Source organism: Phasianus colchicus, chromosome 14 (assembly GCF_987193195.1).
Source record: "Phasianus colchicus chromosome 14, bPhaCol1.hap1.1, whole genome shotgun sequence".
NCBI lineage: Eukaryota > Metazoa > Chordata > Aves > Galliformes > Phasianidae > Phasianus > Phasianus colchicus.
The window spans coordinates 11657011-11682115 of NC_143449.1; the positions used below are offsets into that span (position 1 = coordinate 11657011).

General features: G+C 34.3%; 1 protein-coding gene across 4 annotated transcripts in view; it reads right to left on the bottom strand.

The window, feature by feature from the left end:
* CHM (CHM Rab escort protein) overlaps positions 1–25105 on the bottom strand; it is a 96473-nt gene that overhangs the window by 31106 nt on the left and 40262 nt on the right. Inside the window, exons 9-16 of one of the 4 annotated variants that reach the window (XR_016471085.1) lie at positions 24031–24108; positions 20772–20876; positions 20502–20565; positions 19078–19174; positions 16688–16786; positions 13219–13385; positions 7462–8625; positions 3668–3776 (exon numbers count right to left, since the gene is read on the bottom strand). Coding sequence is in view for 2 of the 4 variants with exons in the window: in XM_031594304.2 (XP_031450164.2) it covers positions 8422–8625; positions 13219–13385; positions 16688–16786; positions 19078–19174; positions 20502–20565; positions 20772–20876; positions 24031–24108 (814 nt within the window). In the remaining 2 variants the exon portion in view is untranslated. Of the gene's footprint in view, positions 1–3667; positions 3777–5878; positions 8626–13218; positions 13386–16687; positions 16787–19077; positions 19175–20501; positions 20566–20771; positions 20877–24030; positions 24109–25105 lie in introns of those variants that run through there. The other 3 variants (XR_016471086.1, XM_031594305.2, XM_031594304.2) reach the window with 3 other exon arrangements.

The following is a 25105-nucleotide window of genomic DNA, read 5'->3' on the forward strand; positions in this document are numbered from 1 at the left end:
GTTCCACTCAGCAGCAACTACCTTTGGCCAGAGAAGTCACTATTTGTCAGCAGCAAAGTTTTTACAAGATTCACACAAAAAACAGGACTTCTCTTGTGCCACCCTGTGTTGCACTGCACCACAAGTTTTGTTTACTTGTTTATGCTATGTTCCTTCCCAAGAAGGAAGCAACATGGTGAAGTGTAATCACCTAGGAAGGAGGAGAATTGTTTCACCTCTGTCTGGTGAGCATCCATCATCAGCTGTACAGGGAACTCCACAGCCTCCACAAGACCTCCAAGCCCATGAAGCACAACATGGCGTGTGCAAAAAATCTGTGTACAAAATAGAGGTAGGGAACTGGCGGAACTTAAATATATTTTCTTTAACTTCTGTTGCTTCCCATTTGTTATTCAAGTATTATTGAATAGTACCATTAAACAACCTCCTTGATCATTGACTCTAATGCTAAAGACTACAGAGCACACAGTGAAAAGTTTAATTCAACTGGGACATTACAGCACATATTGATTTTTGTTAGTGTTACCCCACCGTTTTTATTTAAAAACTTGCCTAGAATAAGAGATCATTTACACAAATAAGATATTATAAATGCTCAGAAATAGGCTGTGCAAAAAGAAGGCCATAGAATTCACTGTCCTTACAGAAGAGATGACATGAAGTACAAAATTCAGCAATTATTTTGCACTTTGTAACCACATCCACATAAGCGATGAAAAATGCTGCATAATTATCTGATTTATAAGCAGCATCACAGATACAATTTGAATAAAACTGTGATTACTGTTAGAACTCCAAATAAAGCAGGAATAAAGTTTGTGTCAACTGGTGAAAGCTTATTTGTGAAACACAGGTAATGTTACACTGATGGGTAAATATCTATATCTATATCTATCTATATCTGCTACGCCATCGTTATGTTTTTCTCTAAGAAAATCATTTGCACCTCTACTCAGTATAACTGCTCCCTATTTTTACAGTTACCATTAACACAGTTCCTTTTCCTTCTCAAATTCAGATATTAATTTGATATTTTACTGACCTCTCAAAAGGCTTAAAAAAAATCTGTCACTATTTTACATCTTTTTACTGTGACATTTAAAAGGAAATTACTCAACCAAGTTTATTCAAGAAACAAGTGCCAGAGCCAAGAAATGAGCCCATTTTTCTCACATCCCAAGTTGATACATTAGCCACTTCTTTCAGCTGCACTTCATTTGAGTTCTCCTTTGTCCCTTCTTTGTTAAACTTGGGCACATGCATTTTCCTGACATAACCTCAGAGATGATGCCAGAATAGAAAATCTGAAGAGATCTGATGTAAATCAACTTTTAAAATGTATATTCTATGCAGTGTGCATTTCAAGCGGTTTCTAGGAAAAGCTGAGTATGTCCTGCAAATGTAACTGAGCTATCAGCTTTTACAATTCTTCTATTTTCATTTTGGACGAGAGTCGGGAAAATAGCGTAAGGTCTCCTGGCTTATAACTTGTATGGAAGGAAAATGCAAGCATAAAAGTACAATTATCACAAGAGTAACTTATTTTACAAACACTGCCTTATTACGATTGTGGACTGCATTTTTGGTTCTTCATAAAAATATGTGAGAAAAAATAAATAAGCCATTTTTAAAATTCAGTAAATATCAGAATCCAACGATGGAACATGAAAAATACCATGTGACTAATCTTTTTTTTAAGTTATAGTAAGAATTATGTAATTATCTCTGAATAATCTAAAAGTTTAAAATTCTTCACTGAAGGCACTTAGGTAGGGTTTACACACATTTCTGAACAGGAAAAAAGGCTGAATTCACAACAAAGGACTCAACCACAACTAGCAGTGGTTTTCAAGCTACTGGTAATTTCCCAGAAAAACGTCCTGTTAGATTGGTCTGACAGCTGGTCTCTCATCATGATTAAATGGATTTGCCTTGGGTGAGCTCCAGAAATATGCTTGGGTTTGAATTATAGTAGATTCAATAGTCCACACCGGCTATTATAAAGTTTCTTATCAACTCATGTTAAAACACAGCACGGGAGCATTTAAATTTATTTTAGATGAATCTTTCAAGCTACCCTTTTTCCAGATCTTGAGTTTTTAGGACGGTGTTGGCCAGTAATGAAACATTTGTTTCTCAGCCTGGCCATTCAATTCGGTTACAGAATCGCAGCTTCCTGACAAAATACCAGACTGGTTTTATGGCTAGTGAACTAGGTCTTGAAGCATCAAATCTCAAGGATGTTATTATCCAGACGTTTCATCATTGTGCTGCTGAAGACTTGCTAACCCAACAGTTTCAAAATCGAGAAAACAACTGCTTTCAATGGAGAAGCATTTCTTGGTGCTTCGTGCAAATGAAATGGAATAAAATAAAGCTATCAGTATCGAACTACAGAAATAGCTTTCTGAAGCTGGAGCAGCTGAAAAAGCTGAAGCCACATTTGTTAGCCACAAATGGTGATTGCTATCATGCAGTAACACCTCAGAGAAGACGCTCCTCTGTTTGAGAAGACAGATGGAGCATCCGCAGCCTTTGGCATGTCCCACTTACTGAAGTGTTAACTACAGGGAATGGAGCAACAGCACTAAAGCCTTCTCCAGAGACCCAAATATATATTAACAGCTAAAGAATAGCACTTCAGAACAAAGTATGAGATCCTGAAAAGATGTCTCTAAAAATGTGGATGTTCTGAGTTTTCCTAAAAATTAGCATTATCCATATTAAAAAGTACAATATCCTTGCACCATGCCTCTTGTGGTAATAAAAGATTAGATTGTCACTAAGAAAGTATTTTAAATCTATTTGATGCTTAAACCTTTAGAGTGAAAAAATCTGACAGTTAATAGGAAAATATTAAAACCAGATAATGTACTACTGAATTCAGTACACTGCCCAGATTAATGAAACAAACGAAGCCCCCAAAAACCACCACTTGCAAAGAAGCTCTTTACCAAGATTACACCTAACCTCATAAAACTGCCATTTGAACAGCATTTTATACACTGGGAGTCAGCCATTGTCTACTCAGCCACTGTTTACTCAAATACATCTGGCCTTGATATACATTCAGGTTGATACCTTCCATATTTGTGTCAATGTATGCAAGTAGTCTAAAATATACGGTTTGTTGAAATTGTGACAAGAGGAGGATTTTCTATTAAAGTGTCCTCTGATCAGAACTCCATACAGTGAACAACTGCATTTTCCTGATACTTCACTGTCAACTTGCTAAATCTCAAATGTCACTGAGATTTACAACATTTCTGCCAGGCTTCCCATCCAGATTTTGAAGAACCAGTCACTGCTAAGAACAGAAACTGGCAGCCTGTAAATAAACATAATATTCGCATTGCTAATAAGCTCAATTTACAACCAAAGTAATTTTGGGGCTTGAGATGAGGCTGACATCAGTAATTCCATGTGGCTGACCATTTCCTACCAGTTACCTCCACAGCTGAAAGTGTCCACCTACATTAATTTTTGTCCCATTAAAAAAATTATACTTTAAATCATACACAACTAAGGTAAGCTTCTATCTGATTACTGAAGTCATCTTACTACCAAAGTGTGTTGCAGAAAAAGAACACTTAAGATTCAGTGTCTCAAGCTTCTATTCTTACAACTACTTTCAAATCTTACTAAGATACTTGGCTTTACTACTTACCAAAGGAACGCAAGCAACTCCATCAACATTACCAACCTTCCACGTACTTTTGACAGCTTCGGTAATTGCAAGTAATTCTAATTTTTGGACATTGTATAGTGGTTGATTTCTGCAAAGGTTTAAATGATAAACTTTTATGAGTTATTTATTTTGTCACAGTAGCTATTTATATATGTTTATATACACACACAGAGCTACATGTACGATTTCTGAAAAATCTGTTGAGAATCAGCATACACACAAAAACATTAATTAGGTTTTACAGTGTGACTTCGATATTGAACTTGAAATAAGAAATTTAGCCAGCACACTGATCATAAAGGAATTGCATTCATAAACACAATATGCTTATATTTTAGGAACTTGGGCTGTCAGAACAGCAGAAGTGAAATTAAGCAAGAAGGCACAGAATCCTAAGGAAAAAAAAAAGGAACATCAGCAGCAGACAGACCACCAGAACCTACAAATCTTATCGACAATTAATGAGTGAATAGAATATTGATTATGGCAGAAAAGTCAGGAGAAACACCTGAATTTATATTCATAGCAATGGAATAGAATTTATATTCACAGCAATGGAATAGTTGCTTCAATATCAGATTTCTTCCTGTTTAAGGAGATGTTTCTTTTTCTTAAGGGAGAGAGTGAGTTGTTTGGGTTTTCTGTTGTTTTTCAAAGGACTTAGCTTTATGGTTACTGCTACTTCCATAACATGCATATTGACAGAAACCACTGTCACAGAAGAACAAGGTATGAACAATCATAATACGGTAAAGTGTTAACAAGTCTTTCACAAAGAAAAGTTGTGCTTCAAAAATTTAAAGAAAATTTTGAGAAGTCTAATTTGATGGTTACAGAACAGCCAGGTCATAGCAATGTTAGCCTTCTCTGAAACTTCAAGCACAACCCCTCAGAAACTCCTGAGAAAACACCAAACCTAATCATAACAGCGAGAAAAAACAAATAGGAATTGTCTCAAATGAGAGTAGTTGAATATGCTCAGAAATGATTTTAAGAAAAGAAGTGTGGAAGTTTGCTGCTGATAGTAAACTGTTAATGTGAAAACCTAAAATGTACTGCAGAGGATTATACAAAAGACCTACAACAGTAACTGACTGAGCAGTAAAATGCATGATGAAGGATGGACAAATATAACCACAGATAACCAAATAATACTCTCAGTTGTATTGTAAACTCTTCAGTGAATGTGTTAGCTACTGCTCCATTTATAAAGTTTTTTCTAATTGTTGTTGCCTCAGTTCCCTAAAGCACATAATGTTTTTACCACCCCCCTCCAAGTCCATCAGCAATTAGAAACTGTGTAATGTCACAGAGCAGAACAGTAAAATAAAAGTGCAAGACAGCTGATCTCAAAGTATGGAGGTTACACTGCTCTCATATTATCATCCCCCTCCCACCACAATAACCCTTTTTTAGCTATTTCCATCTGTTTGATACTCCTTCTTTCCACCACATGTGGAAAGTGGGTAGTTGATGTTTTCCCAATGCCAGGTGGAAAAGTGTTGAGATAGTGATCTTCATCCTTTCAACAGCTGAGAACACAGACTGTAAGCAACCCAGTCTCTTATTGCATGAAAACATTAATGACAAGTAGGAACTATTAAAATAATCAGTAGATCAAGCAAATAGTACTTGAAATTAAGTTACTGCAATTCACACTGCTGTTGTACAAAGATTTGGCTAGCTAGCATGTACCCACCCTTTGCATTTCCAATACAGGAGCTAAGAGTGCTTGGACTTTCTGAATCAGCAAGTCTAACATGAAGATTTTCTTTTTCCAGGGGTCAATTTTCCCATTGATGCAAGGAGGATTTACACATGCAAGTCCCATTAACATTAATAGGAGTTACCTACATAAATCCCCCAGCAATGATAGGATAAAAGACCCCATAGCCTGCAAGGATCCAAGTTCTAATGATTACCTGTCAAATGGCCCTAAGCATCATCATCACCAGAAAAAAGCAGACGTAGCAGCTTCATAACTGAAAATACTTCCAAAGGAAGGGTAACTGATTGCCATCACAGAGATAAGGCAATACAACAGCAGAAAGGAAAACGGCATAAAATTGACTGTTTGAATATTAAGGGTTAACCCAATTAACCAAGTGAAAAAGAAAGTACTCATTAAAAAAGGAATTCAAACATATCAAAGCACTCCTCAAAAAAAAAAAGTGTGAATATTGTATGAGCTCCAAGGTGCTTGAAGGATAATACAGCTACTTGTTTAAAAATTCAATTAACCTTATCTTTCTTTAACTTGATTTATTAATAATCCTACAGATAAATTGCCAGTTTTTAAAAAGTCATGTTATCTTTTGAATACATCCTGTATGACAAGCCTTAAAAACTACTTCAAATAAGCTTAACCCTCACTTTGTATGCTTAAATCATTTAAAGCAAGAACAAAATGCAGTTCTGTAAAATAAAAAGTGTTATCTACTGGTAGTGCAAGTAAGTTTGCAATTGGGTACTCAAGTAGCATAGGAAAAGCACTTTATGTTTCCATTTACCACAAGAATAAAGCATGAAAACATTTTTAAGCAATCAATGTAGTGTGAAGTCATAACCTATAACTTGCAGATTATTCCGTCTCATCTAAAATCACATTTGCAGGATTATCAAACTTTGCTTCACACAAATATTAAGTACTAAGATGTTACTTTTTAAAAATTTGTTATTTTATGTAAAACATTTTATGTAAACATACTGTCAACACACATTAAACTTCAATCATATTACAGTTGGAAACATGCTGAAAGTAAAGAACAAAATTATCAGAAAGTTTCTGCTAGCAAACGAACTCCTTTTCTTGTTTGGTTGAAAGAAAACACACAAAAATACACTTGCAAGCAAACCTTTAATTTTCATCAGACAATTTCCTTGTAAATATAGAAAATGAAAAATTCAACTATGATCCCCACTACCAAAAGACAAGAGGTACTAGGTCCTCCACTTTCACAAATTTTTAGATGTTAAATACAATCACTAGATACTCATGCTTTCCAATACACACAAAGTAATTACAGTTAACAAAGAGTAAGTCTGCTTAATAATATAATATATATAACTGCTCAACAACAAGCATCCAAAGATAACTATTGTTTAACACTGGTAACATTATAATGACATTTTTCTGGGGTCTTTGGGATTATATGCACAACAATGTCTATCCAAGATGCGAAGAAGGTAAGCACTAAAAAACTAGTTTTTGAAATGCAAATTGGACAACGTATTATGATGCAAGACAAAGTTAACTGTATCAGTCATGCTGTAAAAAAATAATTAAATTAACCTTTATGGCACGAAGCCACTTTAAAGGCAGGCACATGCACTTTGAAACTCTACAAAAATTTGGTCAAGTTCAGACAATGCTGAATACTCATCACTCAGTGGCATTCTTGTTTACACACTCTTTTAGCACTGCTAGAACTATACCTAAACTCAAGTGCAAGTTTAAACTCTGGCTCATTAGAATTCACTGATCTCTATATTTGGACACACTGTTAATCTCGTGTATGTTTTAAGGTAAATCTTAAAATAAATGCTAGTTTTTCATAATCCGAATGTCTAATTTCAAGCAGTGTTCAGAAGAAGTGCAAGTCTATCCTGGTCATTTACAACAGCTTTCTCATTCCGTAACTCTTTATATAAACTACTGTTATAAATAGTTTAATAAATTTTATTGTATAAATGTTTTATGATCATCATTACAAAACATAGCATGTACAGCTATCACACTAGTTTTAATCCCATTAACTGGGATCAATACAAACCTTTAGAATTAGCAGTTGAATCTCTTCCTCAGCAGGTTTACCTTCTCTGCAGGAAAACCTCAATTCATTGCTAAAATGCTCAGACATCATACTTGCAAAAAAAAGATTACTGGCTTATCGCAGGTCCAAACACTACCATAAATCTGGGGAAGATAACAATAGTTATGCTCAGTAGATGAGTTTGAATTTTGTTGGGAAGTCTAGCATTAAGTTTGAATTGTGCTACAGAAAATAAAGTGTCTGGTAAAAATGTGTGATTATGCAATCTTCTAAAGGGAAAACATTCTGAATGTAAAAACTGTTCCCTATGTGGAACATCCACTGAACTATACTTATTTCTAATTCATGGCTTCAGTTTCAAAACCACTAATTTTTTTTCCACTATGCAAATTAAACATGACATCTCATGTATTCTAAAGCCATTCCAGAACCGTCAATATTATCACCTTTAAGATTCTTTCCTAAAAAGCAATCTGAATTACAGATAATGAAGCTGACATTGAACTAGCACAGGCATAATGACTTTTAGCAGAACTCTGACACTTTATAACAGAAGGTGATCCTCTTACTAGTAAGCAACCTTTCACGATCTTTCAGTTAGTTTTGACTTCACTGTCTAAAAGATACAGGATTCTTTCCAAGATGTAAACCAAAACCAGATTATCACAACAGATAATGAATTATATTTTAACATCTTAAATTCAAATACTTTGTTTCATGATTTTTATCTTATTTCAACTGTTAACATCCCTGGGCCAGTTAGGCTTATGACTTTATTGAGGAATAGCTATTAATGAAGCTATTTGAATAAGAAAGATTATTCAAGCTAAGGAAAGTAAGGCAATCACAAATAGTATCACCATTTGTTTTTTTCAATCTCTTTTTTTTTTTTTTTTTTTTTTGCCCTTCCTCCCTTTAACTTCTGCCAAGTGCCTCTTCTGCTAAGAGAACAGAGCTAATTCATTCCTCAATATGCTCTTTAACACCAGTACTACCTCTACTACTGCTTTCCTGAAGTGAGGATTCAGGTTTTGTCTCTGGTGAATTATTGAATCCTGTCTCTTCTGCTGTAATCTCATCTTCATCATAAATAATATCTTCTGGATTTGGTGGTGCTGGACAAAATTCCTCTGTAGGAAACATTTCCTGGAAAATAGTCTCAGCCTATTAAAGAAGACAGACACAATAAAACAATTATACCTTGGAATGTAATATGTTATGTAAATATGGTGCAGAAATCTAAATTATCTATTCTTTCAGATCAATACTGACTTAATATTTTGGCAGTTTTGTAAACATATCCTGCAGTTGTCTAAAAAACTCTTTTCCACTACAAAAATATCTCTAACTCCAGTTTAACTCAAAGAGATGGGAAAGATCTTGCCTCTTTCCAGAGAGAAGAATCCAGCAAAGCCAGGAAATTGTTAGTACCAGAGCAGAAGTTCCCCCACGCCCCTGGAGAGGCCCATGTCAGAGCAGGCTGTCCTCTTGCAGCCCATATGGAAAAGATCTCATGGAGAAGCCCATGGTGCAGCAGTGAATGCAGCCTGAAGGAAACCGCAGCTCACAGAATGCCCCCCTAAAGGAACAGACCCCAGGCTGTTGCCTATGGAGAGAAGCCTGTGGTGGGGCAGGAGGTGCCACTTGTGAGGACCTGTGCTAGGGCAATTTCTGAAGGATGAACACCATGGTATGGAGCCACACTGGAACATGTCTGAAGAGCTGCAGCTGCATGGGGAGCCCACGCGGTGTCCATTCAAGAAGGACAGCAGGAGGGAGGGAACCCCTGGAGTACAGGCAGGGAGTGACCATGAAGGAACGCAGAGGCAAAGTGTTATGGGCTGACTGCAGACCCCATTCCTCTGCACTGCTCAGGGGGATGAGGTAGAAGAGGGTGGATGGGGGAAGGCAATTTTCCTTCTCACTGCTCTAATTTGTTGCTAACAGGCAATAAATTACATGAGTTGCCTTTACACAAAGTCTGTTTTGCCTATGACAGTAACTGGTGAGCGATCTTCCTGTCCTTATCTCAATCCATGAGCTTTCTTTTCATAGTTTTTTCTTTCCCTGTCCTTCTGAGGAAGCAGAGCGACAGTGGCATAGTGCTGCTGAGCTCCCTACTGAAGTTAAACCATCACAACAACCATCAAGGTTTTCTTTTCCAACCCCCTTGGATTCCACAGCAAATGGAGACAATTGATACAGACACCAGTTCTGTTTTGCCTTTCTTCACTGTCTCTCAATTTTGCCTGTTTAGTAAACTATGCCCTAAAAATAACCCATAATGAGAGCACCCACAGGGGCAACAATACGGGTAATTTTTATATTCATACTATTAGCAGATGCTGCACCAAAAAATCTGTCAGTAGGGTCATTTACTGCCAACTGCTAAGGTTGATTACATAATGTGGATTCCTGGACAAGGGAGAATCGTTTTCAGATTAATACAGCACTGAGCACGTACCAAACAGCTTTCTGTGATAAACCTGACTGCTTACCAGTAGTGGATTTGTATCACCAGCAACTGAATGTAGGGGTTCTTCATTAAATGCCTAAATGATCCTGCCTACTCCCAGTTCAATTTCATTTTTCACTCCGCTTCCTAAATTTCACTTTTCCATACCCATTCATAACTTTAAAAAAACAATTTATATTAGCATGTGAATAAATATACAAAAAATATTCAAAATATCGTTTAGCAATTTAAAAACTCTGCCTAATAAGTCTGAAAGACAAAGGAGAGCAATCCAATAAAAGTCTTAAAAAGGTACATTTTTGAATGTAAGAGAAATATTTCAAGGCTGTGAATGTCCTTGAAACATCAAAAACATATTTGAATTACTATACATAATAGAATATCGATGAAAAATGCCGTATTTTGCACTAAACATATAAAAAACTAGAGCATATAAACATTTCCAGTTGCATTTCTGGACAATTTTTAGCCTCCAATTAGTCGGAGAACAAAAATGGTCAAATAATTATGAGGAAAGAAATCCTCAGTATGCCATGTAGGACATGATGACATTGATTATAATTGAACAATTTAATGGTACAGAGTGCTTTCAGGTCTGACAATTTTTTAAGTTAACCTTACCCAGCTGAAGTCACGCTGAATAACTAATAACTTGACATATTCTTTATAATAGCATATTGATATTTACTGTAAGTAATTAAGTTAGTAAATAGCTCCTTCATAGTTAAGTATACCAGAGGTTTAAGTGCACATTTGATTATGCAGTAAGATGTAAGCATGTGAAGCACTTGCACTCCAACTTACAACTGTCAAATTGCTTAAAGTTGAATAAAAGTATGTTTTATTACTGCTTTACTTCATCCTAACTACTCCCCTTGATGGCACACAGACTAATCAATATTATTAAACTAACATTACACAAAAAATTTATCACTAAGTTAAAAATAAAACAAGAATTAAGTAATCTGTGTACTGAGCTGCAAATGGATAATCATTATTTGTAAGGTGAGGTAGCACAATAAATGTACCATCAATACATTCAAAGAACCTAACAGAAATTAGTAATAACTAATGACAATAATGAAAAAAAATAGTGAAGAGAATTGGTTAGATAGCTTGGAAAATTGCATATGATTCATCACCAAAACTAATACAAACTGTTTTAAAAATATAATCTAATCTATGAATTTATATGTAATTCATGTTTAAAGATTTTTACTAGCTGCTAGGAAAATGAAAGTGATTTGGGAGCAGAGGGCACAGCTGATTTCATGTCTATCATCCTCCTCCACTTGTCTCAAAGGTACCTGCACAGTAGATGGGAAGAGTATGTTCTAACTGCCTTACATTCATTTGGTCTTAATGTACACTTCTTGCTTTTCTTTCTCCCCATCATAACTTTTAATTACAAACATGTTTACGCTAAGATCATTTTCACTCAAATCAGTGACTGCCTGTTTCAAAATCTAAAATAGGTTCAAAAACCCTTAACTTCTACTCTTTCTGAAAGCCAGAGATTCGAGCTTATTTCGACTTTTTCTCCTGATATGTACTCAGTTAACTTCTACATGAAATCTGTTGACCATCACTGAGATAAAGGCAAACTACAACAATTATGCTGCTTACAAACTTCTTGATCTACTCATTAGTCAGAAATTGAGCACTTAAGATAGAACAAAGCTGAATGCTAGAAAAGGTGGCTACCTGAATTATAAATAGGCCGTTTAACACATATAAAAGAGATTTTAAACCACTTTTAACTGGTAGAGATTCAAGTTATCTTGAAAAAAATCTCATTTAAGAAAGGATTCATTTACAATTTAAAACTGCTACCATAATAATTGTCTTGCATTATTTTTTGTCTTTACAATCCTTTATCCTATGAGGAGGCAAATGATTGCCTTGTAAAGCAAAATTAAGGGTACTATTAGCCTTAATTACACTGTTCTGACCCTACAGTTCAGACTATGTCAACCTTAACATTTTAAACTCTTATTTTAAGAGGTTTATGACTTAGTCATAAAAAATCCTGCAACTAGTTAGAAGATAGCATGTACATTCTCTGAACAGAGCCATTAAAAAAACAGCTTTAAAAACGAGTAGTACCAGTTAATACTACAAAGATGTAAAAATGTTCTCACAGATCAGGTCTGAAAGCACCCTGACATCATAGTAACTGCTGTGGCAGATTTGCCTAAGAATTTATACTTTCCTTGTCAAAACTGCTCTTTGAATGGAAGAGCAAAGGAAAAGCAATCCTGCAGTCTCCCGCTGAATGAGTCATAGTCTTAAGATTTTGTCTTCTCCTGTTCAGCAGTACATGAATAGTAGCAAATTTCTAAGAATGCACCCCTGATGATCTCATGTTCCTGCATACTCCACCTACAGCCAACATAGAGGGCAGCTACTTCACAATTTCTTCACCGACTTTTTTTCTATGGAGCTTTCACTTCTAACCTTTCGCATTCAAAAAAACTAGTATTTTGTCTCTATATGAGTACTGTTCAGTTATGTCTACTATCAGGCAAGTTGCAAGTGGTTCTCAATTCAGGATTCCAGCTAGGTGAAAAAAGATACACAGACATCCAAATACTGGGAAATAAAAGTTAGAACTGAATGTGATTTTGTGCCAAATAGTATCTCAAGGTTAAGTAGAGTGAGATTCCCCTCAATGCTTTCAGAGACACAACTGCACTACAAATTTTTTTATACAGTGGTACTAAAGTAAAGGCAAGGTCAGCTGAGACAGATAGCTTAACGTAACAGACTAGTAATTATGCTGTATTCTTGCCCCAGTAGGTTTTGGGTTTGTGGCTAAATCCTACAGGTATTAAACTACTTTAACATCTTTTCCAAGTTAACCTGTAAACAGGATTTTCTGACTTTTCATTTATACTGCTTCTCTACAATTTCCTCCTTTAACCTGACATGCAAAAGACTACACACATTAGAGGGCTCTACCACTGAAATAACAGTTTTAAAGCAAGTAACAATCCTACCAAGAACATCATCTTCAGGTACTACTACTTTCTAAATACTCTATTCTTTTTTGGATTAACCATCTGCTACTCCTAATGTCAATACACTAACTGCCCTTTTCTGAAGTTTCTTCCATTCTCAATTCCACTGACATTCACTTTGTTTTTCTGTCCAGTTGTGAAGCTTTATAGATATATTATTATTGCTTATTTAGCAAAAGGCAGAATAACCCAGACGAAAAACAGACAGTACTATACTTCAAATAGAAATTCTGCATTCAAAAAAACAGTAGTCCTACTAACCTGTTTGACAGCACAGTCATTTCCTAAAGCTGAGTCTGGGCCAGAACAGACATACACATTTGAGGGCAAACCACTGTATGAATTTCTGTCAATTCCTGAAGAATCTCTCATGTTAAAATATACTGCCCAGAGGACTCTAGGTTTTTCCAGTTCTTCACCTTCAGTTTCTGTAAAAAAGAAAAGAAAAATAGTGGTTCTTATAGTCAGTATTTACGTGTAATAAAAGAAATACATAATCTAGCACATAAAAAGTCAGTTAATTAACACAACATTACCATAATATATGACAAGGATAAACATGTATTTTTAAATTATTTAATCTTACTTTCCATTGTTTTCAGATATACTCTTTCATTATACTTATGTTTCTCACAGGCACGTAAATCCTACTTATTCTGTACTCAATATGCCACAGAAGAACGCATTATCACCTGAATGATTAGTACCAAGAAGCTTAGTCTAAATGTAACCATTTTACACTTCATGATATCTAGTTTATTTTGGACAAATTCCATGAGCAAATGATGGGTTGAATGAGTGCTCCAACTCAAAGCTGCACTGAATATTCAAAGTCATTTTTCATGCATACTTCCCCCCCCTCATTTAATAGTTTATCTTTGTATGGGAACTCTTTCCATTATGGACTTTTGTGTGCTTAAAGGTTGGAATTCTTTAGGCCAATCTGAGGAGACTCACCAATGCTCACAGTTTAAACAAATGACATTTAAATAAAAATCAGCAAAGAATACTCCTCATATTAACTGCAGATAAAGAATTACCTAAAACCAGAAGCATTCTATTTGAGATATGCAACATGTAATGACTCTATACTTTGGAAATATTGCTAATTTCCAAAAACTCATTAATTTATATTTATCTATACTTGTTGTGGACTTGAATTGTGTTACAATACTTGTACACAGTGAATACAAAATGACCATAAATTGTGACTTGATTAGTCATGACTTATACCTTCTTGCAGTTACTTTGCACGTTCATATAAATTCCTCTGTGTACTGGCAAAAAAACAAACAAACAAACAAACCCTCTTGAAAGATGAAGGTCACTTTATAACAGTGCAGAATGCAACAAACACAACACAGTTTCTAGGCTTAATAGATACTATTTGTTTGGCATATTTGCTGTCCCATTTTTGCTGTTTTAGATCCTCTAAAATAAATGAAACCTGTAAAAGACCCAGTGAGATTTACTTCTTTCCAAGGAAAAAACTACTATATAACAACATTAAAAACAGTGTTTTAAAACAGTTGAATTAGAAAAAAAAAGATAAAGCTACACTACTCCTTTAGTATCCTTTTATAACTGTCAAATACTTTAAGAAAAAAGAAGTGCTAAACATCCTGCATAATCTGAAATACAAATTAAATTCATCAGCCTGTGAAAGTCTGAGTCTTAATACAGGGCAAGATGCTCTTTAATGTATTTAAAAGTTCACATCGCTCATAAAAGCAACTTCTTTCTCTTTTAGGCAGGAAAATGAATGGAGTCCTCTTCTCCAGGTGACTTTGCCTCTTTGACCTGCCATGGCCCAGTGCTCACTTTATCTGGTGATTCATTTTCAATAACTCCAACAGTATTTGTTCTGACATTTTAATTAAAATACGACCACTACCTCATCCTGATGATAAAAAGGCCTGTGTGTCAGTGAAAACTAGCTTTTCAGTGCCTCAGTGCACCTGAGGACCCCATGATCACACAGTTTCGACAGAAGAATTTCAGTCAGGTTCTAAACAATCTATCATTTCAAAACTGGATCACTTTAAACATTAAGATTAATGTTATCTCCCCTCCCCCAATGACTAAAAGATGCTAAACTGCAAGCTAATCTTTTCTTCACCAATTGATTCTTCAAAATACATGGCACTGTGTTGAAAATTTAACATATATTTTAAAGGTTTATGGTTTGAAATCAGCAGGCTTTAAATTAACAAATGCAATCATGAAAAGCACTTGCCGCATGTTTTTTACTTGCAAACTCTAGCTGTAAATAACTTATTACTCTTACATAGGCTCTTGTACTACAAATCTACTGAAAAATTTACATTTTTGGGATATCAAAATAAAGCTTGCCTTTTCCTGTAAACAAAAAAAGTAGGAAAATGGGTTTTATTTAACATTGTTTCCAACTGTTGTGCAATAAGCTACTTGCTTTTTCACTAAAAAAAGAACAAAATAGGTAAAAAACACAGAAAAGCAGGATTATGAGAAAAAGAAATCAACTTTTCACAAAACATTTTTGTGGTTACAGAAATCTGAGAGGAAAAACAAGGAGTACGTACATAAAAGAATGTGCTGCTTGTTTTTTTTCAATATGAAAAAATTCTAACTGAACTCATGAAGTGACCAGGAGTGAGTGAAGCTTTAGAGCAACTATTATAAGCAAACAGACTGTGTTTTAAAATATATCCAAACCTTATTAACTTACATATATACAATCAAACACTTCTATGGACAGGGGAGAATTGGTTTCTAATAGCAGAACTACAACTTGCTACATTTAAGAATGAGCAGACTATTTAAAAAGACTGTCAGGGTTAGAACATGGCATCAGCTTCTACACACACACCACCTGTTACATGAGCACTTATCAAAAGTACAACTAAATTAAAGATCATGAGACTAAATTTCAAGTATTTCTGTGAAACTAGCTCAAAGTATCTCAGAGATGTCTGCTTTGTTAATAGCTACTCTGGCGCTGAGAAACTGTCCATCTCACGATCAAAGTTCATCAAAGAAGCTGGCAAAATTTCTCAAATATAGGAAAAAACTACTGCAAATGATTGGAAATCTGTCTTCTCAGTAACAATGCAGAGGGTGAAAACTTCACACTTCCACTGCTTACAGCAGAATCCAGAGAATTTCATAAATAGTGAACAAGGAAGCACTTGAAGATGGAAAGAATAAGTAACAGCATTAGGATAGTTAAAGGCAGACGAGAAGTAAAGACTGGAGCACTGAGCACATCTGGCAGCCACAGGAAAAAGCAGATAACTTCTGGGGTTCTGTGATATTTTATTATTCATTTATTTATTTATTCATTTATTTATCACAGAGAAGTGATAGAAATCACTAAAAGCAGGAGTTTGGAAAAAAAATAAAAGGTGCACAAATAATTAATTTCTTTACTGCGCCTTTGAAAGACGTGCTGAGGAGCAAATATATTTCCATGGGGGAAAAAAGTGCTAAACATTAGAAGAGTCCTAGACACTTAAATCTATGATCCTTGTACACTGAAGGTACACTGCAGCTGAAGAACACTTGGAACATTATATCATTAAATACAAGAAACATGATATCTGCCTAATCATAATCTCACTCTCAACAGATTCCTTTGCTTTGAAATGCTGTCATCTAAGTAGCAGCTCACCACATATGCTCACTGATGGTGGATTCAGATGTACAATAATAGCTATGTCCTATTTTTCATATCATACATAGTTATTTTTACCTTTTTCTGTTTCAGCATTTAGACTGAATAACTTCTGTACAACAGGCTCTAAATCTTCCCTAGCAGTTTTTGTTGATGGACAGGTTAAATGGACTAAATCTGTGAAAGATAACACAAATTAATTACAATTGCCAGTATGCAGATATATAGATACCAATTACAATTTTTACAGAGGCACAGTAGGCTGTTAGAAGTCACTGCTCTTCATATAAATCATTTCCCTGTAGCCCAGATTAGGACTGTATTATGTAAAATACACTGTATATATATCACATACGTTTTCTTAAGAGGTTTATCACAGAAGCTCATCACAAAACTAAGGAGGAACCAAAGTTGCAGGATGAAACATTTTGAAACAAGTAATAGATATGAGCTCATGTACACATACTTAAATATTAATTTCCATTCCAAAGTAATGTTACCAAATTACTTAAAAACAAACACCTCACAAAACATGAATTCCTCATGCCATTCTTCAACATACAACATGTGAGTCATATTCATTCAAACTCATTCTTCTGAGTTCTTGAGTACACCAGGTACCAGTGTGCCATAACTGCCTTTCACCCATGAATCTTACAATTATACTCTCTCATCCACATAAATTAGAGATCAAAGTACAATTTAACATCAGTACTACAGACTAGGAGAATATTGTTCTATGAATAGGTGACTAGTAATATCAAGAAAAGCAAGACCATAGAAGAACAAATTTGTATTTTCAATTAAGAATAACTAGAAACTAGAAGAACATCTTTGAGCACATTCCACAGTCTTTGACAATCAAGCAGTTCAGCAACATACTTAACCCACAAATACCAGTATTTAATCAACACCCTTCAGTAATGGCTAAATTGGGACTGAGTAGGAATTTGGAATTTTACTCTGCCTGCTTAGGCTACTCACAGTAACTTAAATTACTGTGAAGCACAGGCAGTGACAATGAAAAGTCTTCTTGTATCATTAACTAAATGTTTACAACTACAAACACTGTAACACAACCTATTCTTTCTGTTCTTCCAACAAAACAAAACACCCAGCTCTAAATCACTAAAGTTCATGATTTACTTCCTGCAAAATCTCTTTTTATTACCTTTAAGGTTATGGCTATGAGTTACAGTCATCAGTACATATTTTGATTATATTTGATTTACTCAGGTATAACTGCATTAGTTACAGTGGTTGCCAACATTTGTCTTCAAGTAATTCTTCCAGCAAGAAGAACGATGAGTTCAGTTCATGATTTCATCATTACAGTCTCAATTTTTAGGGCAAGTGAAGGAGTTTGGTTCCACTCAACTGGCAATACAGATTATGTGCCTGTCATTTATGCAGTGTGATGAAAGAGCAGATGTATTTGTAAACTTATCTTAAATAATTGCTCAAAAAAAGGAATCAGTCAGGTTAAAAGCTCTTTACAGATAATTATGTGCAAGTTTGTTTTTTTTTAAAAAACATATAAATATTTCCCATAACTAGAACTGAGCTATTTCTAAAATACAACTCATTTCAATACAAACTTCACTAAATAATGTATCATATTTTGTGAAGGAGTTCAAGGAAAAAATTAACATCTATATAACTCAACCCACAGGTTTGTGCTTACATGCCTTTTTTCAGAAACAAAAAATACTTTGAGTGGTTTTTGGCATTTTAATTACAGTGCTAAGAGAAATTCTTGACAGAAAAATTATAGAAAACCAACCATGTCTAAGTTAAAAAAAAAATCCTCACATTTTGACTTAAGAGACTGTAGAATCTCTGTTACAGTGGAGGAGTAACAATATCCTAGAGCTCTCCACTAACATATCTGCCATTCTGTATCTTTAATAGCCTTTATAATCTTGCAGAATAAACAAAACATACAGTGTGAAATTTTACACTGCAAACAACAACAAAAAAATGGTACTAATTTATAATTACTGTAAAGCAAACAGAATTGTATCCCATTATTAACAAAACTACAACTTTCAAGTTTGCCACATGATTGTAAAGGCAGTGCTTAATTTTTATCTTAATTAGAAATAAAGATAACATGTCACTGTCATGAGAACCACAATAACATTTTAAAGATATCACTACTGTGCATAAATTCAAATGAAGACAAAATGAGTGCAACAAGAGTCCGATATGATGTTCCTAAGCACTGAGTTAGTGTAAAAAACAGACAGCGGACCAGTTCTTTTATCTGCTGACAACAGTAACTTAGTACTGACTTTTCTCATATAACAAATTACCACTAGGTAATAAAGGAATTAAAATTTTGTTAAAATTTTAAAATTAAAATTTAAAATTAGTCAAAATTTCTTAAAATTTTGTTCCAGAGTTGACAAAAGAGAGACAAAAGAAACACAGTTAAGATTACATATACCATATGCATATATACTTACATGTGTCCTTCATGCATGTCATAGTTGAGGAACACAGCTCAATGACACAAACTGCTGGTTGTCCTAAATCCACTGGAGGCACTGTCAAAATAGAAACCTACCAAGCAGAAAGAGAAAATTTTGAATATAAAGTTGAATTCAATAGCTATTTCTCTAGGCTGTATTAACTTACACTAAAATATTACAGACTGCAACTCTACTAACTTTCATCAACTATTTAATTAGAAGTTGTTTGGTATCCACTGTACTGCAAGTAAATCACAGTATTAAGAAATGGCTGGTAATTATTAGATCTGCCCAGTAGCAGAATTTAGAATACAAAAAAACCACACTTATGCTATCCAGGCATAGGTACACACAATGAATTATGGAAAGTTACTGAAAGATAAATCTGTTAAAAAATACAGAGTTTTAATATCTTTAGACTTCTACAAAAAAAGTCAGATTATCTGGGCTTCACAAATATTTATCAAGAAATTCAGAATAAATACTTGCATAGTCACAGAAAAACTGTATCTGCTTCATCATCTGCTAAAGTTTACCAATCCCATAAATATCCATTTATGCAATATATGTAAAAAGCTCTAGAGGAGCAATTACAATTTCTGTACGTATAACCTGTGATAAAGTGTTTCTATTATGAAAAAAACTTCTGTTAAAGCAAAGTAATACAGAATATGAAGTAACCAAGAGAAATAAGTAAAGGTGAAAAATAACTGCAAGTTATTATAGAATTTTATTTTCTGACTTACTAACAATAATCTGTGGGATCAACCCTGCAGAGAACATGCATACACAAATTTTTACAGAAGTCAATAAGGCCATCTTTGTTTGGAACATCTTCAAAAGCAAAATAGAAAGAAAACCTCGCAGCACAGTCCTTTCCAAAATGATGACAGTTTAGGAATTCTGTTAGCAAGACAGCTATTATATGGGAACAAGAGGAGTACTTTAATGCAAGACTGCTAGTAACAATGGTTAGGAAGAATACGCTTCTCTGTCATCTATATTCTTAGCCTGTAGACAGTATTTAATATGTGAGAATACAGGAAGCATGCTGAAAAAACACTTAACACAGATTGCTGACCTTAAAAGACTGACAAAGCAGAAAACTGAAGAGATCTGAACAAATATGAAAAGAATCTCAATCTATAGACATGAGTGTTATAAAAAAACATTAAATCTTACACGAGAAACTGTTAATTAATATTGCATGAACCAACAATCAGGGAAACATAAGGCACAGAACTAAAATATAGACCTATTACTAGCAGTTTTATCAGTACAAATATCAGTAGAGAGAGCTGACCAAAAACCTCAATTCAAGCAGAAACAAGAGCATAAGCTAATTCATAACAGTTAAGCAGTTTAAACATTAATACATACAGTTCATAAAGAGCTAAGTGAAACAAAATTGTATGTACCTGCTGCTCTGAATCTGTCTTTAGCACAGATTGATCTGTAATGAGCACTGCTCTGGAGAGCTGCCTGTAATTAAATAAAAAGAAAAATATGTCATTTCAGAAAGACGAAAAAAATTGCAAGTATATACAAGGAAGAGAAGACCTATGCACAGAACTAGGCTGTGCTACAAAGATTAATTAGGAAACAATATTCTTTTAAGTTTAATTTGCAGAGTACTTTATACGCTGTTGTTTGAAGAGATACACTATATTTACTGTTTTACTACATACCTGTAACATACATTTACGCATACGCTCTCTGAAAGGTAACTGTCTTCCACTATAAAATAGCTGGCACTTATTCTTTGTCCAAAATGATCAACAACTGCTTTGCATCTGTTGAAAAAATTCAAACCAAATTAATGAATTCAGACAAAGTACCAGAAGTATGTATGTTTTATATGTTACACAGAACATCATTTATATCCGTCAAATGAATTTTCTGTACATTTTTATCATGTGAACTCCTAAACAATTGATAAAGAAATCCTATAATTCTATGTTCTACATGGTATATACAATTTTTAAGTACATGTTAGAATATTAATAAATCTGTAACTTTACAAGGAAAACAGACTTAAATTAACAACACTGTCATTTGTGCATGAAAATAGCATATATTTCACACTTTATATTACATGCAAAAGTCATACTCTGAATGATTTTGTGGGTGTTACCATCATGGTGTTATTTTCTCCCCATTGCACATTATTCCCCTATCGGTAAATGCCATGACATGCATGTTGTGCCTTAGGAATAAACATTATTGTAACTTCTGTGATCAAGACCATCTATACAAGTAGAGAAGATGAGAATCAAACCTAGATAAGTAACAGCAGTCAGCTGTCACTAGCTTTAGCAGGGTTAGGATTTTACATTGCTTCCTCTAGTCAGAAATGAAAAATGAAGAAGGGTGAAGGCAATACTTACATAAAAAAGTACGAAGTTAATAAAAAGTAAGCACACTTTTATAATGCTAACTTCTGATGTCTGTTTCATAGGAATCTGAATGTTACATATATACCTATATTCAAATGTAGCAGAAAATTTGCAAAGTGGTAATTAAAAATCAAATGGTGTAAGTATTGTTTAACTTTAAATATGCAGTACTTTTCACAGTTACAGTCACATTCTGTTCAACACGTGTTTGCATTTCACTTGCAACTTTAAGAAGTTTTTTCTTAATGTTAACCTGATTTCTTTCACAAGCACTCATTTGAATATTACAAATAAACAAGGAAATCAAGCTGTTACAGTTCTTACCTAATTATAACCTTTCTTATTGTTTATGAAACAATTTCCCCTGCCACCCCCCTACGTGTAATCGAAGGAGAAAGGTTGATTAAATGTCATGTTATATCACTCAAAGCCAGCAAAAGCAGCTACATGCTTTTTATTTTCCTGGTAAGTGTTGTTTCCTCTCCTTTGTTAGGAATAGCTATCAGGCCGCGTGTTTGATAAGATTCTGAACAGAAAAGAGACAGTGCTTTTCATATCAGTCTCCACTTTACTTCAAAGGATGATGCTGAGAAAATTTCTTTCAAGTACTGCTTCCAAATATGGAAGACACTTATGCACTGACATTATCAGGTCTCCGTCATCTGATATGTGTTGGGACAATGAATCATACAGAACCCTCCATTGACCTTCTTTCAATGTGTCTAGATAAAAGGATGAAAATTAGAATCCATCTCCTTGCAGTGCCACGAGTTATAAATGTACTTTATAGGGCTCATTATCCAAACTAATGGACTAAGGGCGACATCCTTGAAATGGACTTACCAGCACTGACAAAGCCGGTATGCAGTATTTCAAGACACATATGTAAATTACTATGTGTTTGCTATATCTTTTTATTACAGATGTATAAATTTCCATTTCTCATATATCTTCCATTTTCGAGACGTGATTAAATAACTGGAAACATATTTTAAAAGTAATACTAATAATAGACATTTATTTGATCAATACAACACCTGCAACCTAAAATACTCTGAAGTTCATCAGACAAAGCCAAATAAGTGACCTACAGTAAAAATGGAGAAAATAACAAAAAAGAAAATAATCATCATGAATACATTCAATTTGCTCTAACCTCAAACTAAGCAACATGGTGGGTATTTTTTTTTTTTTATTTTCTAACAACGCATTAGCTTTCCATCAAGAGCGCAGAAAGTTTTGCATACGTATTACAACCCTGGACATAATTTGACAATAAAAAATAGAAATTCACAAGTGAATTAATAAAACTTTAAAACAAGTATGTCTGAAAGTTTACATACTTTCATGCTGTCTCCTGTGAATCTTACTTTCAAAAAGGGACAGAAAAACATGCTAAAAATAACTGGGGAGGTTGGGACTATCATTGACTACTCTCTGTACATACAATTAGAGATAGTAAAAAACAGTGAAAAAGCAGTTAATCTAGATACTGAACTGTTTGTTCGTTTTCTGATCCAGACAGAATGTTAGCCGTGTCTGGAGGAGAGTTGGAATGAAGTCTGTTGATACTTAGGGTTAGATTAAAATACTAAAGGGACAATAAGAAATTTGAGATGAAAAATCAAGGCTCTGTCTATAAGCATAAATTGTGCTACATGTACACTGAAAAAAACCCTAAAAAACTAAAACCTTAATAAAATTTGGAAGTCTATGAAAAACGCTTATAAACTAGTCATGAACACTGCACAATTTGTCTATGTGTATTTTGTTTAACTTATTTGTAATCAAGACAAACTACTGATATTCCTACATAGTTTCTAGCTTGTTTTTTCTACAGAATGTTTTCAAGTTTTCAATTACATCTGAAAAATGAACAAAAAGAATCTTAAGAGTCAAAGTTTACAGGTAGTCTAATGACTGATAGAACGTACATAACACACACCATGATAATCTACAGAGGTGTTAAAAAAATGCCACTATGGAAAAAACTACGGGTTGATTTTTCTTAGCTCAACTTTAAGCTTGCCTACAGGCCTGATATTGTAAAAGAATTTATCCTAGAATAAGAGGGCAGCATAGTTTATGACAACAATCTACCTAAAAACTCATTAAAGTCTTTTCTCTTGGAGTGACATGCATTATCAGCAGAGATTAATCTGATGAGTCTTTAGGTGAGCTCCATTTTTAAAAACGCAATAACAGAGGGCTTTGTTGTCATCTGATGAAAATCAATTAGAGTAGGTAAGGCCACAAGGAAAACTAACATCACTCATCACCAGCCCCCGGCAGCTGAAATGATTTGTCTTCCAAGCTTGGGTGATCAGGAGCTGTAGTAATATCACAGGGAAATTAATTTAGTTTCTATATTCTAGACCCACTTTCCTTGTTCTGGAGGACCTATACACAAATTACTTTTAATCAAGGTTGATGTGTTATTAATATCAAGGAGGATCTTTGAAGAATCTTTTTTTTTTTTTTTTAAATTGACCTAACACATTTTTCATCTGTATTTTGTATATAAACAGGAGGTTACTTATATTATCCTTACCGTCCTGATTCTTTGTCCACTACAAGGCACTGCACGGAATGGCGAAGACAATAGATACCACCAAACACAGCACACATCCTAGAAACATACAAAATGAAGGTTACTCCTATCACAACTAACCATAAGCAATGTGAGCAAGGCAAAGTATTGTGCACATTGTCACAGTACAACATTCTTAATGACAAGTCAATTTCTGAATCAGACAATCAAACCTTAATCAAAATAAGGTGTATCTGCCGTGTTGTTTTGCAAAACGTTTGTTCACTTTTTTTTAATTGCATTTATCATAGTCTCCTAAATTGTTACAGTAGCTTAAGAACTCATTCTCTGTTATCATCCTCAATCATTAGGGCAGAAGAGTACCTATTTACTGCAGACAAACAGATTAACTACTGACCATGTTACACTGCAGATGGTATAGAATGAGAAGAACACACGGTAACCAAACCAAACTCCTACCTGAATTTTAAGTGTGATTCAAAAATTATTCCTTTATTCTTATGAATCTCTGGGCATTACTTTTCAGTTGATATGTGACACTAGGCAGTGTACGCACTTTGCTGGCTATGAGTAGCTTAAATTTTGAGGATAACAGAAAAGGGTACTTAAAATCTTAGTGCCTCCTCTTACAAAGAGTCATTCCTCCAAGTCCTGTGTATGTTAATATCTAGCTGCTATGTACAGAATAACAAGAAAAAAAAAGTTCTAAACAGAAAAAGAAACCAGATTAATAAGTCAGTTTTTAAAATGCTACAGTAACTAAGCTGTTGAACAGTTTCCCATTTAGGAACAGATCCCAATCACACATGAGAAAGTAAATTACACTATCTAAACATTAAGCCAGAACTACAACTCATCTGTTTTTACACTGTAAGGAGACTGACAGTTAAATATCATAATTTATTTGATTTAAAGTTTTAGGAAGTTACTTTTGAATGTGTTTATACCAACTTTAACACAATAGCTTTTCGTAAGAGATTCTGTAATTAATTATCTGGTCAGGGTTCTGTACTTGGCTTTGATGCAGTGGGATGTATACAGTTGAGAATGACACTGCTGCAGTAGGGGTCAACAA